This window comes from Sitodiplosis mosellana, unplaced genomic scaffold (assembly GCF_009176505.1).
Source record: "Sitodiplosis mosellana isolate CC-2019 unplaced genomic scaffold, AAFC_SMos_1.0 Smas_scaffold_6166, whole genome shotgun sequence".
NCBI lineage: Eukaryota > Metazoa > Arthropoda > Insecta > Diptera > Cecidomyiidae > Sitodiplosis > Sitodiplosis mosellana.
Window position 1 is genome coordinate 967,590 of NW_022601407.1, and position 17,881 is coordinate 985,470.

The 17,881-nt window shown below is 36.0% G+C and overlaps 1 protein-coding gene across 1 annotated transcript; it reads right to left on the reverse strand.

Annotated features, from left to right (window-relative positions):
• Nucleotides 1–11,163: 11,163 nt before the first annotated feature.
• On the reverse strand, nt 11,164–13,323 carry LOC129575160 (SOX domain-containing protein dichaete-like). The gene has a single exon (XM_055458137.1). The coding sequence runs from the start codon at nt 12,658–12,660 to the stop codon at nt 11,695–11,697; it is 966 nt and encodes a 321-aa protein (XP_055314112.1). The 5' UTR covers nt 12,661–13,323; the 3' UTR covers nt 11,164–11,694.
• Nucleotides 13,324–17,881: the final 4,558 nt, after the last annotated feature.

The window sequence follows — 17,881 nt, forward strand, 5'->3', positions numbered from 1 at the left end:
ACAATTTTCTTTCCCTTTCTTCAATTTCGCCCATTTATTTATATTTCATTCTACAGTGTACGATAGTTTTCATGCTTGGATCATTGTTTTCGTCTTATTTGTATCACCTGAATGTGAATGTGAATGTGCAGTGTGCACGTCTTTTTTCTAGGCTATCTGCTTTGATTTTGAGATGATGTTCTATACCTTTTTTTGTACAATTTTGGATTTAGCTTTTTTTGTCTTGTTCTTTTTTATGCGTGTGTTCCCATCTTAGAAAGAAAAGAGCTGGTGTCAAAGTAGGCAATAAGTAATTCTTATTTAAAAGGATCAAATTGAGCTTATAAAGATTTTTTTTTGTTGTGTATCGCCGAAACCATCGCTCAATAAGGCACTTTGTAGTCTGTTCGACTTCGGGTAGACATCTTTTGATCCAGTTTTTATCTCACAGTTTTCTTTTCGTCCATCGGAACATCTTGGTGAGGACCGTCGCCGGGGTTCCGATTACGCCAGAAATGAGTTCTATAAACAGTCGAATAAAAAATTTGTTTTTAATTTCATATTTCTAGCTTTGCATTGAATGAAAATGCACAACCAACGAGATTCAATCAGCATTCAACATACAAGGCTATAGCGGATGAAGTGATGAAGAGTGCAAAGAGTGAAACTGCTTATGGCAACAGCTACAACAAACAATATTGTATCCAAACAAATGCACAAAAATGCCATTGCATTATACTTCATATTTTGATTTTCTATTGTATGGATGACAAAAGAGCAAAGAGAAAAACATCACATTTTAAACTGACCGAGATAAAGAGCGGCAAAGAATGAGAAGAATGCCAACAAGCCAGCACAAGCAACAACACAAAACGGACGGAGAGCTTGGAACAGGAATGATGGTACAGGGCCCGTAAGATGTTCGAGAAGAGAGAAAGAATGAAAGAAAGAAAGAGAACGAATGAGAATCCGAAATGAACGTGTATTGTTGCATAAAAGGAATGCATTGCTCTATTGAAGCAAGCACATGCAGAAGCAAAAAGATTAAATAACACCGAAATATGTGCATATTGCCTTTGCCTAATGGGTATACACGCATTTCGTTATTTATTGTATGCGTCTGTGTGACTTCGTCTTTTCATTTTCTAGTCTCGTTTAATTTTTTTCTTTACGTTTGTTCTCGATCCGCATAACAATAGCTATTTGATTGAAATTGTCAAATAAACAAATACAAATACACGACCATAATATGTTACGTTGAACGAGATGACAGACTGTTTAGCTATGTCGGAGCAAGAGAGCGATTGGAGAAATTACTTCATTTTCTATTTCTTTCCACAGCTAAGCCAAGCAAAGGATGAAACAATAGGAAGCTGATCTTGGAAATAGCAAACGAAGATGATGAACTAAATTCGGAATTGAATCAAAATCAGAGAAATGTGAACGCGCGGACATACACACATTTACACACAAGGTCGACATTCAGCAATCATCTCACTATTCGAATTCGTATACGAACAGAGCAAAGGAGAGAAAAAATACACTCAAAAATTATTACAACGCATTTGTTTATTTAACTGAAGCATTTAAATAGTTTTTATAAATTCGTATTGTTCGTAATTGTGTTCATTGTTTGATTAGCTATTGTCTCGTTTGCATTGATTCATTCCACGTTTCGAATTCGAATATATTTGCTCATATTTTGCGCGGATGCTGATGCTTTTGGCACCACATTCGAAATGATTGTTGCTCATGTAGTTTTGAAATGTCTTACTACACTATGTTACTCAGCATTTTGTTTTTTTTTTTGAAGCGCAATCAATCTCAAACGATGAAATCGCATATTCTGGACGTCAACGTCAGAATGGGAAATAATTTAGGAACAATCGTCATGTGCCACCGATGCATTTTCTCTTTGGCACTTTTTTTTAAAACCCAAATCACATGATTTTGTTCTTTTTTCCTCGACTGAAATCGACATTTTTTATCGCCTATTTGCCAATTTATCCGAAGAAAAGCCTTGAAAATATCAAAGAAAAACAATGAAGATGAAAAAAGACATCTCATCAAAGAAATCGTTCTCACACTGAATGCTCCTGATAATAAAGCCGCTTTGCGTGTTGTTATTTTTTTCTCTTGTTGCGCTAGCGGCAGTGTGAGTCGTTCAACTGTCAAAGAAGCTTATAAATGCTTTACACACTTTTGCTTGTAACAATAATCTCCTTTTTCAACTTCTTCACTCAACAATGGCTGTGATAACAGCATAATGAGTGTATCAACGAGAAAAATGGCAATTTTATCGACAGCTTAAAAGAAACAAAAAGCACACGATCAACTAAATAAAGTGAAATAGGATTTAAAGAACAAGCTCTGCCTAATTGTGGCATTTCAACGTGAAATGAATGCAAAAACGCTCATAATTCGAATGGTAAACGTTTCTTGCGTACATATATGTGCTGGAAACAAGAGTCTTAAATCCTTTGTTAATTGGTATGATCCCATTCATCAAGTGATGAGCAATACACTTTTGCACAGACACACTCAATTTTTTTCGACACATTTTTTGTTAATTAATATAATGAAGGAGATTGGAATATATTTGATTGCTACTTCCATTGAAATTATTGCTATCATCGATGCAGTAGCAAGAGAAATTTTGAAAATTCGTCTCTTCTGATTCAATTGAAATGTTTTCAGTTGAGCGGGGAATTTTTTTTAATTCGTTTTATTTTGATACGAAACAAGCCATTCAATTTCCTAGATTGTTTCCTCACATTTTTTGTCCTTTTACTTTTTTTTGATTTCTTGCTTTCCTATTAGGCCGTATTACAAGGATATTCAAGGCTTTATTTTCAAATTAGTCGGAATTTCTATTATAAAAAAATGTTAAACTATTTTTTTTGTCGTTTTCTGAGCGAATAGTGGAATTGATTTAGTCTGTGGCCGTTCGCATACTCACTCGTTCTGTCATTTTATTCATTTTCTGTTAGTTTATTATTGTTAAAATGAATGCCAATCAATCAATCGACCGTAATGAATTGAAACGTAAAAATTATTCGAATGGTTCTCGAAGCTCGTGATCAGCCACGCATCTATGTGCGCGATGCCATATTCGATACGATTATCTGACACTGATTGCCATTGTATGTCCTAACCAAAATTTATTAAATTCATGCTTTTTTACTAATAAGAGAACAAAACAAAAAAGGTTCGATAAATAAATAAATGAAACGGATTGAGTGAAAAACGCAACGAAAACATCGACAGCAAAAAAAATTGAATGAAAACTCTCCAGTCATTTTGGGACAAGTTGAAAGAATAGCGATTCGGTGATTGCCTGGGTGAAAACAACACAACCTTATCGTAGTTATTGTTGGGCTGGTTGCTATTGTTGCCGCTTAGTTCGATCGCTTGTTCCCGGCAAGCAATGAGCCGACCGAGTGGCTGTGTGCTTTCTATATGAGTACTTGTGGATGATTGCTGCCGCAAAAGAGAGTGAGAGAGAGAGAGAGAGAGAGAGAGAGAGAGAGAGAGAGGAAGAACGATGACGGGAACAAGATTATGCCATTCAGACAAAATGTGTCATTCATTCGATTATTTTGATTATTTTGCTGTTGTCTTGGTCGCTCTGGCCTCACTATTATATGTCGAGTATAAAAACACCTTTTTTCTCTCTATTCGCACATCGTTCCAACACACACACACATACGCACACATTTATACAACGCACGAAAAATGAATAAATAGACGCGATAAACAATAAACACAACAATACAGAAAATCGCCCAAAAGAGATTTGTTTTATTGCGTTGAGCGCATGCAGCGAGTGCCGAATTGGAGTGTACGTGTGAATTCAATGCACACGCTTTTTCAAATGGAATTCCCATTGTTGTATCTTTATATATTTAAATCTAAATAGCACTTAGTCATCGTTCTAAATGAATTTCGTACCGCGGCGAATGATCAGGATAAAGAACGACACCGTCAAACATGTCGAGCACAAAAGATACCACTAGAAAGCAAGGAAAAGTGTTCTGGCGACAAAATCATCACCATTCACATTCAAGTGATAAAGCAAAAGTAAGCAAGGAACCAACCAACACCACCACATTGGACCATTTAATCGAACACTTCTGGCAGGATGGCTGGCCGGAAAGAAGACTGTGTATTGTTATCGTTTTCATGAACAAAAAAAAAAACAAAATCTTGTTTTGAGAGTGCTCCTTTTCACCTATTTTTTGTGTGATTTTTTTTCTTTTCACAAATATGTTGTCCGTTGCTGGTTGATTTTTTGTTTAGATAATGCATACCGATAAGTGCCTTTTTATTTTGATGATGTGACGAAAATGTGCCATTCAAACGGTCCTTCGATCAACATTTGATGCAAATCCAATGGGAAACATCACAACTTGTGAATGACAATGGATTTTCAGAGTCGATGAAATCGTTTTCGAACTTCGTATCATGGTGATTTGTTCCGAACTTATTACTTGATTGTTAAGCGTTCACTTTTTTTCTTCAGCAAAATGTGTCATCTGCCGTTTGACCAATACAACAACACACAGCCTGCAATACAAACAATTTGCATTTATAATTTATAATACAAGTAAATTCCGCCATCGGTAGAACCAGCAATTTGCCTGCGGTATTGTGTCGCTTGTTTTTGTTTAAAAACACATCGAGCCACCGAATCGAACGAATCGTGTGTTATTTGTACCGCGAAATGTACACGTCTGCAGCGTCGAGCCGTTTGTAATTTAATTATGTTGCACTTGTTTGCTGAAGAGTTTGTACAATGTTGAACGTGCTACCTGTTATTCAAGTGTATTGCGGTGTTTACACACATTTTTTTTCTTTTCTTCTTTTTCTTCATTTCATTTGGTTTCTTTGTGTTCAGGCAGTTCTCGGCACCAAGTAAACTGTGCTGACGACCATAGAGCAAAGACTGCAACTAAACAAACATACTACAAATGAAATATGCCAACAAACGAACGAACGTGTCACTAAGCCAACATCAAGTGAAAGAATGCGCTCAGTCAATAAATAAGGCCAAAACAAGATAGCGTGGTGCGTGAAAAAATGACACACAAAAAACATGCCGCTTAAATTATCTAGATCCGGTATTATGGAAATATTGTTTTTTTTTTGTTTTTAATTAATCATCATTATGTGAATGAAAAATCAATTCATTGGCGCGCGCACGGAACAAAGCCGCTCCTTGGGTGTGGCAACAAGCTAAATGAACAACAGCAGCAATAACAATATGAACAACAATTGCATGAAAACGAATTTATGGAGCAATTAGTTGTCAGATGAGCCAGAGTTTTTATTTGTTTCTGCAGCAACAATATACAGGAAATCGACTGCATCGCAAGTGCCAACTGTTCTCATGTTCTAGATATTATTGCACCAACCAAATACCGCGAACTGTCGCACAGATAATCCGCTTTTAATTGCCACTTCATAAAAATCAAGATATATATACAGTTTTTTATTCATATGCAATCGTCGCATCTTTGAGTTCAACAGAAGTTGCTGAACTAGCTGAAACTCTTTTTTCCAATTATGTCAAAAAAAATTTTCATTATGCTTCAATATAATGGGCACTTTTTAGACGCAACCAATTCAACTTTTCATCATTTCATTGTCTGATTTTTTTTAGAAAAATAAATCGAAACATAAGATTATATGCAATACAGTTATTATCCGAAGCCATTGTTCGTAACGCCGAAAAATTCAAATAAAACCTTATAAAAATGGGATTCATTTAGAAAAAAAAAGTATATGCTACAATCGTATTTTTCTTAGGCGAATTTGTCATTTGTTTCATTGTTGTTTATTTCAATTTGGAGAGCCAATTATTATAAAGGCCACCATAAATCGTGGGCTGAATGAAAGTCTTTTCCAACCAAGGCAAAAAAAGCACAAAAAAACTTATGTGAAACAATAAGGAGAAATACGATTGAGTTTTTACTGTACGAAATGTGAACAAATCCAAATAAAATATTGACCGCAACAAGAATCGCAGGAATTAATCTAATTCATGGTGATTCTTCGTAGAGACTGGAAACCCCATAAACAGAAATTGGCCACGAACGGAATGAAAGAAAGAAAATAAAACATAACACAACACAAAATAAGCATACACACATTGAATCGAACATTTTTTTTTTGCGTGCGGTTTGGCAATTTTATATTTATACTATTGCTATTTCAGGATTCGCGCGGTTTCGCTTTTCTTCTCATTCGGCGTTAATTCTTATTTATTTGTATTTTTCATTTGTTCTCGAAACCATTTAATCGCTTGCTTATTCATTCTTCTGCGTCAATGTGTGCTGAGTTTGGGCCACTTTTTTAGTGTCGTTTATTATGATCATATTTTTTATGCTTAATTTTTGCTGTTTTGCATATTTCGTTGGTTGGGCTGCTGTTGCTGCTACTTCTGCCGTTTATAATATGGTCGCGATATTTATGCGCATATGTGCGTGTGTGTTTTCACTCTCGTTAATAATTTTTTTTTTCGTCGCTCGTCTCTGAATGATAATGACCTTTTTTCGCACTATATTCAGCACACATTTGAGAATATCGCTGTGAAGTTTGCCTCTTTGAAATTCGTTTGAGTTTTCAGTGGACTTAAGCTGAAGATTTGTGATGGTTGTGAATTAACCAAAAATTAATATGCAAAATGCCCGGGCTCCTGATACTGCTCACAAAGCGCTTGAACAAAACGAGCAGAAAAAAAAATAGGAGCTAATAAAGAAGTGACGACGAAGACAAAAGACACAAAATATAATAACAACGAATAAAAATGAATAATATAATATTAATAATAGCCATAATGCACACAAAGAACGCATATAAATCAAGTGAATGAATTTCAAATCCGCTGGAAAAAGACAACAAGACGGCACAGTTTCAGTGCACACTCTTAAACACAAATTGGAGCCAAAGATGCGGGACAACGCAACTCAACAATTTGCTAATTCATGACAAGTAAAGCAAGACCATCGCAGCTAACTGCAAAATTAAAGCATTTTTTTTTATTCGTTCAGATCGTTGGCTTTCTTTAATCGCTTAGAGAGGTGTGCACTGTGTATACTAGCGAAACACTCCAATTCAAGCATTTACGGACATAAAATCGCTTTATGAAGAAAAAAAGATCAATAAAAGTGAACAGAAATTTTTGAATAGAGGGAAAGTATAATTTCGTATTCTTGAGAATACGAATTCACAAGATTGTAAGACTATCACAAAAAAATATCTATCACAACAGCAAATATGCTGTACCACAGTTTGCCATTTGATTTAAATATGAACAAAAGATTCAACCAGAATGCGAACTGTACTTCCAAGAGCGAACGTCTGATCTATGGCTACTGCGCTCAAGCGACGAAATGAAGAGTTTTGTTTAAAGGTGGAGATCACAGAGTTGACTATAAATTTCTAGGTGTGACGTTCATGAAATATCGCTGTGAATACGTTTGAGTACATACGAAGTTTATGGTTCATGCTGTTCGGGAACTTAATTAAATTTTAAAAGATTACCATTTAAACGGATCGATATTGACATCATCCATAAACAGAATAAACTACTCAATAAATCAGTGCTGATTCATTCGGTTTCTGGTTGTTATAGACGTTTTTTATGGGATTTTTCGCTTTGTTTTAGTATATTGATGAAACCAAACACAACCTCACAATATGAATAGCGTGGTAAACCAAATTCATCTCACTCCAACTTGAAACAAATCTACAAACACTTACAAAAAATCTACCGTCCCATTCGAAATGAACTTTTTTACGCGCATTTTTTTCGGTTTTGTTTTGTTGCATTGAAAAAATATTATGACAAATGTGCATTCTTATGTAGTTTTGTGTTTCATTCGGGAGAGACTGGGATTGCAACCCTCGGCGCTGTTTACAAATTCCACAATTATTCGACTCATTGATTCGATCGAATTTCGAGTGTCGTATCACAACGGTCGTGTAAATTTATTGAAACACAGCAATTATTACACTCCCATTCTTTACAGATAGTAATTGTAACCGTGGATGAATTGCATTACAAGCATTTATGTGGGAATGAATGAGAATGATGGATATGATTTGATGGTTGGTGTTGAGTGGTTCCACGAATCACACAACCAACGCAGGAGATTCTATTGTGATTCGGTGCAGAACCCTCTATCAACACGAATCTCACCCTAAATTTCCTGTATCATAAAACGGAGAAAAGTAACGAAAAGCCCGATAACCGACAAGAACAAACTGATAATTCGCTTGGATTGTTTATGTTTTAATCATTGTTTTGTGACTGTTGGAAAACATTGAGAAAGGATAATTAATTTGATGAAAATCAGTTGATGTTAAATTGCGTGAAGAGCGCCGACATTGAATATTTTTGCCTGTAAAAAGTCAGCCACCAAATTGCTGCATAGTTTGAATGTGCACATTCTTTGTGATATTATCAACTCAAAAAGTGTTGAAAATGTCCCTCCGTCTCTGGTTTGGGTTGGCTGCTAGAAGAAAATTTGCAACGTCCATTGAACGTGAACGGTAGTCGGCCAGAGTGGCGGTAATCTGCGTGCAAGCACGGTATTTAAAGGGGAAAATCTCAAGTGTTCCAGACTTAATCGAAAACGAAATTAAATCGTTCTTCAGAGGAGAGCACACACGCTGAGAATGGGAGAATTAAATCCAGGTACTTGAAATTGGTGTGCATGGATGAAGAGAAACAGCAGCGGCGGCAGCGGTAGCGAACAGCAATGCCGGCAGTAACACGAAAATTACATGGTGTAAACGCGGCTGATGATGACTTGTGAACTAAACATCATAAATTGAGCCCAAAGATACAGATATTGGCGATGTGGAAAGCATTAGATTTGCGATCTGCGGAAAGTTACTCGATAGAGAGAAAGAGAGATAGACAGAAAAAAGGGGTCGAATCCAGCTTGCTTGTCGAAAGATTAGTGATGCCGACATGACGAGTACCCCAGCAAATATGCTCGTAAAATAACAGTAATCATTGTAAACATGCGAGAGAGAAAATTCATTCACCAACGAGAAAAGTGTTTTTTTTTGTGGTAAATCGGCTTTTGATGTGTGAAACTCTTGATGAGCATTTTAATTTATTTATTATGTGAATATTGTTTGACGTGCGCTCTAAATCACACGCACCACACGCATTGGCCGCTTCGATTATCCCAAGCTTCAGCTAAAACGAACCATAATGTTTATTTGTTGTTGTTTTTTCTGTTTCATTCCATTGTGTACGTTTTTCAATTTGATTATTTAATTGGGGCCGCCGATTATCGAGATTTATTCATTTTTCATAACTTACAAATACAAAATACATGAATGACAAACCACGTCCCGAATGTTGAATGAAATTCAGTTCGATTTTATTATCACTTTATCTTGCGGGCGTGAATGTGTGTTTGTGTGTGTGTGTGTATGCACATATGAATGCCACCTCTTGTTATGCTGTCAGCATAATCTAAATGGTCACAAACTAATTAAATCAAATTGTTGATTCAACAATGGCCAAAGCATAGATTTTCATGAGGATATGTTTGTATATATTTAGCAACAAGAATAAAGAATGGCGGCAAACATAACAAAAACAATGCTAAGCAAAATAATATTTGACAAAAAAAATTCATTACAATGATAATAATAAGCGGTAATAATGGCAACTTGATTGCTGTGAATGAATATTTGATATCCGCGACAGTGTTGACGGCGATGAGAAGAAGCACACACAGGGAAATAGACAATACTCATGACAATGGCGAAAAAAGTGACGCTCAAAATGAATGAATGAATAAATAATTAAAGTGATTGAAGTGATCATTGGACCTGTATGTTCAAACACCCAAGCGCTAATGCTCCAAAACGTAACGCACGTGAACGCCGATGATGATGAACGGTGATAAACAATACTCGAATCGATAGCTAATCACGTTGTAAAATGAACGAAGAAATTCCATACGAGCGAAGAATAAAAGAAAACAAATGTTCATTCTTTTATATGCATTCACCAGCGGTTTATGATACCTCGAAAGCAAACAGAGCCAAACCGTCGCTTGGAATTCGATGTGCTTGTGCCATTATGTGATTTTAGGTTTACAGCATCTTTGATCAAAAACCGGTTCCGAGTCCATTTTTTTCGCGCTATCTGAAATATAAATATACAGACTACCGGAGATACTGTTCAAGAAAATTGGTTCGATCGTCAGGATTTTTTTTCACAATATCAATAGATTTTATTTTTTTTCACTAATTATGTATAATTTTTACTGTCTAAATGCTTAAAGAATAGTAAAGAAGAAAGAAGTCAAAAGAATACACTGTTTTTTTCTTATGAAGAACTGAAAATTGGCTAAAAAAAATTGTTACCATTCATATGAATAAACAAATAATAATACTGCCATCCCATTGTTTTTCCTCATTTTCATATCATTTGTGAGCGATTTACATCGATTCTTATCACATTTTAAATTCAAACACAAGAACAACACAAATCTGTTACTACGCTTCCTTTCGTAACGAGAAGTTTGTTTTATCGATATAATTAAAATATTGTTTTTTTTTGTGGTGAATGTGATTTTTTTGTTTGTTTGTTTGTTTCATTCTTTCTTTTTTTTTTAAGCTTTTGTTCTTTTTTTTCGAGGAATTTTTTTCGTTTTGTTTGTTCATTTTCACACTTTCGTACACACCTCATGCTATTAGCTTTTATAGTCTAGTTTAGTGTAAACATTTCGATCATTTAATTGATCGTCTTCTTGTTCTAATGATTTCGTGATTATTTGCTTTGGATTGTGTCTAAGGGTGTGGATGTGTGTTTGTTCGTGGCATATGTTTTGTTTTGTTTTGTTTTTTTCTTTCGAATTTGTTTAAAATTTTGTGTTCTCATTCAAAATATAAAATAAAAAGTAGATTTATTTATTTTCTCTCAAATATATATAATATGTTACATAGCAATTATTACTTAACCGTTTCTTTCTAGAATAATAAAGATTTTTCGTTACGTTCTAATAAATTGTGTTCGTATAGTTTGTTACTTTTTTGCATTCATTTTGAAACTAACTTGTTTTTTGTTTGCTGTTCGCTTTCGAGAAGTTTTGCTACTTGTATCAATTTTAAATAATCAATTAGATAAAGTATGTGGATAATATAAATGGATTTTGTTTTTTGTTTTTTTTTTCATCTCCTGCAGTTTGATTTACTCAATCGTTTTTTTTTACTTTTTCTGTCTCTCAGGGTGCAATATTCAATAATAATTGTTAGAATAATGATAATCAATTAATTTTAAGAATGTAAATCTATTTTTATGCAGAATTCAAAGACTGTTCGACAAGATCCAAAAAAATGTTGGGTATTTTGTAAGATTCATTTGAAGCTTGAATAATACTGTCTTGCGAATAGTTTTTAAGTCCCGAATAACAATAATGATATTTACTTTGTTTGTACAACGTCTTCCGTAACGTTCGACAGCAAATGACAACAACGACGAGCACATTTCATGTATGAATGTTGCCAGTTTTTTTTTTAATTTCTACTAACGTTTTGTATGGATTTGTTTCTCAGTGTTTGTTTATTTGTTCCTCTTTCTTTGTGAAGATCATGAATGCTGATGGAACAATTTTATCTAGACAAAAACCAAGTGTTCTCTTATGGAATCATTTTGTTCAATTAACAGTCAATTGGTGAATTTCAGTAAATTACTTGTACCGGTCTTCGTATATCCATAACGTCCATATTTGATGTGGTTGTGTTGCCGTTGGTTTGAGTATTGTGACTACCGTTTCCGACGCCGGGACTTGAGCCAGGTGATGTGGATGATGTAGATGACGTGTAAATACTGTTGGCTGCATGGGCTGCATATAATGGTGCAGCGGCGGCGGACATACCGGAATAAATGCCCGAATAAAATGAACCCAACGAGGTTGGAGGTAACTGTGGCGCTTTTTGTGCTTCTAATGCGGTTGGCTGTACGCTACCAGCATTTTGTGATTGATGGAACTTTGACAAAGTCAATGGATCAAAACCGCTGAAGTATGGATACTGTTCAAGGGCATGCGATGGAGCAAAGTATGGTGGTACTGATAACTGATGGAATGGATTGTATGAAGCACTAATGTGACCCTTGCCAGCGCTTGAAATGCCACCCAAACTCGATAAACCAACGGCACCATTTGCGGCTGACAATGGATTCTTTGGTTTTCGTCGTGGCCGATATTTGTAATCGGGATGATCTTTCATGTGTTCGGAGCGTAAACGTTTTGCTTCATCGATGAATGGACGTTTGTCGTCCTCAGTCAATAGTTTCCATTCGGCGCCCAAACGTTTTGAGATTTCGGAATTGTGCATTTTTGGATTGTCTTTGGCAATTTGACGACGCTTCAAACGAGACCACACCATAAATGCATTCATTGGCCGTTTGATGTGACCATCACCGCCTGGAGACATTTGAACACCGTTTAAATTGTTATTTGGTGGCGATTGACCCATGCTCGATGAGTGAATCATACCATTTGCCGATTGATAGTTGTTCGGTTCACGTTTGATGGACAAATGATCATTGGGCGATTGCGACGGTTGCGGTGCATAATCGCCGTGCTGTGGCATTTGTAATCCGCCAGGCAGGAAACCGTAGTGTGGATGCGTTGCCATCATCATGGTTTATCTTTTTATTCAAAATTTACAGCTCAAAAATAATGGAACAATTCTGATTTTGGTTCAACACTTGAATGAAACTTTTTCGATCTTGATGTTGTCACGTGTTCTTTTTTGTTCAATTTTTAGCAAACTTGTTCTTCTTTTGCACCGAAATTTTGTGGAAATTTTTCTCTGTTTTATTTTTCTATTTCACAGTTTCACACTTTCAATATGTCAATTAATAGTCTGATATTGTTGAGTAATTATTTTTTTCTCTTTCGCTTGCCTTTCCAAAACTCAAACTTGTACACAAACCAAACGGAAAAATATAATGCATAAAATTCACAATTAAAATCAGTGACAAAAATTTCGTCTGCGCAGAATTTTAGCAATAATTTCCCCGCGGGCGCTTTATCTTCTTTTTCTTCAGACGGACGCACGTTTCTGTTTAACGGAAATGTACTTTTTTTTCGTTCAAAGTATTGTTGATCTATGCTTTCTCAGTGCACATACAATTCTTTTTATTACTTTTTATCTTTGCTGTTGTGTCTGTTTTCTTTTTCTACTTTTATTATATGCTGTGTCGATTTTTTTTTTCTTCAAATACTTGGACTGTTTTGTGGTGTTGTTTTGTTGTGTCTCGCTCCAAAAAATTGTGTGTGCTCACTGTTTGAACGTTTTTCTGTAACTGATTGAACAATAAAAAATATCTCGTTTACCTTCTGTTTTCCAGCGATTCACAAAACAGCACTGACACACAACGAAACACGCACACTCTTGCACATGAACATACCCAAACGCACTCATACCATTACATGCGCGGTGGCAACAAACACACCCAATGCTGCTTGGTATTTGCTGTCCGTTTGAGTTGATCATCGGTCTCTCTTTCGCACACCTTACACTGGATATGGCCCTTTGCGTGCGATCATCGATGGAATGATTCGAATGTGCGCGCACGTACATGTATGTGTACTCTTGTCACATGGAGATCACGGTATGCGTTTCAGAAGAAGGAATTAGGCCTGAGGAAATTGAGACACCAATGGAACGCCAACATCGATCCCGATCTAAATTCATATTGAAATTATATGTGCTAGCGTTCCGCATTTTTGTCCATAACATCTGAAAATGACGAACATGGATTTGTTTTATTTCATTTTCTTGACCAGAAAAAGCAAATAATCAATCTATGAGTTGGCTAACGTTAAGGCTCCAAAACTGCGCTAAAAATACGACATCAGTCGCTGTATTTCGAATAAAATTCGTTGTTTTTGATACAAAAAGATGTTAAATGCATTGTAGCCTATGATAATTGCTGTTCAAACAAAAGCCACACAATGCACAAGATAAAGAAATAAATGAGAAAACAACATTCAAGATTGACAATAGCAAAAGAGGAAAGAAATAGAGGCAATGAGAGAGTGTTTGTTGTGAAAAGAACGGGGAAGTCTTTGTATAAAACCACCACATGCGTGTAAGGTCATCGAATGTTATAAAATGCTATAATTTCAGCCCAAAGCTTGCCTTGGTTGGTGCGCTCCGTGCTGTGCAAGCTCTAGCTCAGCTGTACGACGGTTGTGTGTGTCTGTATGCGGATGTGAGCGTGTGTGTGTGTGCGCAGCAGAGAGTATGGAGTATCGATTCAGTTGGATAAACAAGAAACTGGCTCCGCCTCTTAATATGGTTTCCATTCTTTTAGCATTAGATTGGTGCTGTGCACTGAGTTCGTTCGTATGAGTTTGTATTTAAATGGTTTTCTTCGCATATTTATAACACCGCCTTTGTTTCGATGCACGAACGAATGGAAACGGCAAGTGTAGGAGCGAATGGAACAGCAGTATATGCGTGAGTGATCCATCGGTCGATGAAGAAACATTCACAAACCCGTTCACAAAATAAATGCTCACCGCAATCATTGTTCATGGTTGGTCGTGGATGCCTTCGCAACGCTAGAAAACACAACCAAACGTTGTGCATTTTGAAAGAGAAACACACGCCGAGTTCTGAGCAGAAATCTAACGGCAGGAAAAAAACACGAAAAACAACGACAGTATTGATTAAACATGTGATCATTTTTTGATGCATCTATTTTTTTTTTTTTTACCAAAAACTTTTCAATTCAGGCAAAAATCGAGAATCGTAGTAAAGGATGAATGGAAGCCAGTTGCAGCAATTGCACAAAGGCTTATCTAGTTTTTCAGTGACAACTTTGTGTCCCATACACAATTAGATGAATCAATGAAGCTCAAAAACATAAATTGCGATTACCTGTATGGGGAACATTGCCATATTCTGAATAGCACATTGAAAACTTTCGAAAATTTGTGCGTTGCCTATTCGAATGCTTGGTGAAATTAGGAAATTAAATGATCATTTGTATGCCCGAAAAATTTTCAGATTTGTGGAAAGACTATTAGAATATTCAAATTATACAGTTTCAATTGACAAATGTCACGCTTCAAAAGGAAATGATAGAAAATGTTATAAAACCGACAGCAATTCAATATATGTGAATGATTTTGTTTTTTTCCTAATTAAGATCCTATCTAGAGCCGTTGTGCAAGTAATTTCAAAATAAATTCCGTATTACAACAAATGAAAATTGAACTCATTTCGTCCACATCGTTGCTTTGGAATAAGATCTTTGAATGATACATAAAGTGACACCATTTGTTTGTGCTGTAAAGTTCCAGTGTTTGTCTTTGTCAAACGTTTTGGCGTCCACATATCGCTATTTGGGTGGCTCTACATAACAGCACTTACGTGTGCGAGAGATTTGAACTAATTTTTCTATTATATTATCACACCGTTTAGTATAAAAGTAAACAAAGGCGTATGTGCACACAAACGTCACGAATGTCTTGAAAAAAAGTGCAAAAAAATAACAAGTGAGGTGAGGTGAGGTGAAAATGACAGGCATATCATATATACCATACAACCACCGACTAAAAACTCCCATCAAACGAGAGAGCGTTGCTACACAATCAAAGTTCGACATGGTTCTGGTTGTGGCTTTGATCTCACGGCACAATTTCTGCTCACAAGAATCTAATTACCACACAGACAACATTACGAACCTGCCCATTCCTATGTGCAATTATGCAATCATGGCATTCACAAAGAGAAAGAGAGAGATTGTTTTTTTCTTTCTCAGCACGCTTCGAAGGACACATATGGCTTATTATTTGATAAAGTCCCTCTTCACAACAATTATTATTCCAAAAGCTAGATCTCACATCTACAAACTGGAACATTTAAATGCGCTGAATGGAGGCGTTGTCACTGTTGAAGTTTTCGATTTGTTTTAATCCTATAAGTCAATTATGTGCGATTGTGTACCGGTTTCATACTGAAAAACCAATTGGTACATCGAAATTCCAAGAACATCAATGACCCTGAAATTGTAACAGTGTCAATTCAATTTACAGTGCCATGCAGCGACTCCTACTACAAAGTTTGAAATCAACGATGGCGGTCGCAGTGAGCAATTTTTCGCTCGTCTATCCATCGTAATCCCATAATTAAAATTCGAGTGTCAATTGAAATTCACGTGTTTGCTGCGTTTTTTCTTCTTTCTTCTGTGAAACGCAGTACATCGCAGAATATGAAGAAAAAACAAGTTTTACAATAAATGGGACTTGTTGGGAATGAATCAAAATCCAGGCGAGAAGCAGTAAAATGCACGAATGATAAAATATGAGCAGCAAATGAAGAACGACAATTGAACAAAACACACTCAAAGTTTCAGGCGTACAGGATGAATTTGACGTTGCAACTGCCAGAGAGAAATGTTGGTGGCGTGGTGCAAGTCGCGCGTAACAGACGCAAAAGAGTGGAAAAGAAAGGAAGAAAAAAGAACGCATGTTGTAATTTTGTCCAGATTACGCGCAATAAGAAAGCAAGAGCCTGAGTGCTCGCCAAGCGTTGCATTTGCTAAGAATAAAGAGAAAGAAAAAAGAGGCGATGCAATGGTAAGTGGATGTCGATTGTGCCGGTGCGTGCATTTGGATTCATAGCGATGCACTATCGCTTACTTTGTTTACTGAATTGAATTCACGACAAAGCCATCGCTTCACAACCGATCTCATGCACTTTTATCGTAATGGGTTTTACATTTTGCGTTTTGCAGCCTCCACCAATGTTTATGTTGTCACCGAATGTGTTATGGTGTCGTGAGTGCACATTATTTTTGCATCGTTTATCTTTAATTAAAAATTATGTAGAAAACTTGGTGCAGAAAAAAACCCTGTCATTTGTCTGCAAAATGGGAAATAAAACGAACGCAAAAATAAAGTGTGCTGCGAGTGAATGGGAAAACTTGCCTGTTCAAGTCTGTTTTTGCAATGGCTGCTGCACTTGGGAGTTCTGTTGTGTGTGTTTTGCTCATTTGTGAAATATCATCTACTGGACATATTCCTGTTTAGCATACACCGAGTGCACAATCGATCCTTCGATCGCTTTAATTTCTAATTATTTACTCATCCCATTTATTCTGTGTATGTTTAATATTTATTCAGACTTTTGCATCGCCCACATCGATTATTATTGTTAACAATATATATTTATATTATGTATTTAAAATTTGTTTTTAATTTTTCACCCATTTTTTTTCGGTGAAATTTCGAATATGCAATTTGAATTTTGTGGCTGAAAAACTGCTTGGGATTCAGATTTAAATATAAATTTTTCCACTCAATTACCAGTCATCAATTGATTGCGCATTGCAGGCCAACGAACATACCGCCTAGCAAATATGAAGCATTTCGAATGTCTGTCAAGAGTATTCAAACAGCGAAATTTATGCATTTGAATTGGAAGCAAAGCGACAATAGTGTATGCGTGTTGGTATGTGAGAGTAAGAGAGAGAAATGGCCATGTTCGGGGTTGTCTCACTCCAATTCTACCATTAAATGCAACACGATGAAGAAGCGATGGCCAACGATATCAGGTTTTTTTATGGGTATATATCGCAGAGCAAAAAAGCAATATAAATAAATAATTTTCAATTAGCTGAATTTGTTTATCGACTGTTGAACATCGCAATGGCATTCGATGCCATAAAATATCACATATTCATGCGAATGGCATTCCCGTGCCTCGTGAAAAGATAATAAATTTAAGTGAATAAATACTTTGATTTAGGAGATCACACATAAAGAAGAGAAAACATACGAATGAAAATCGTACGTACGTTGTTCATGGCATATAAATGGCCGAACCGTATGCAGTAATTCCACTG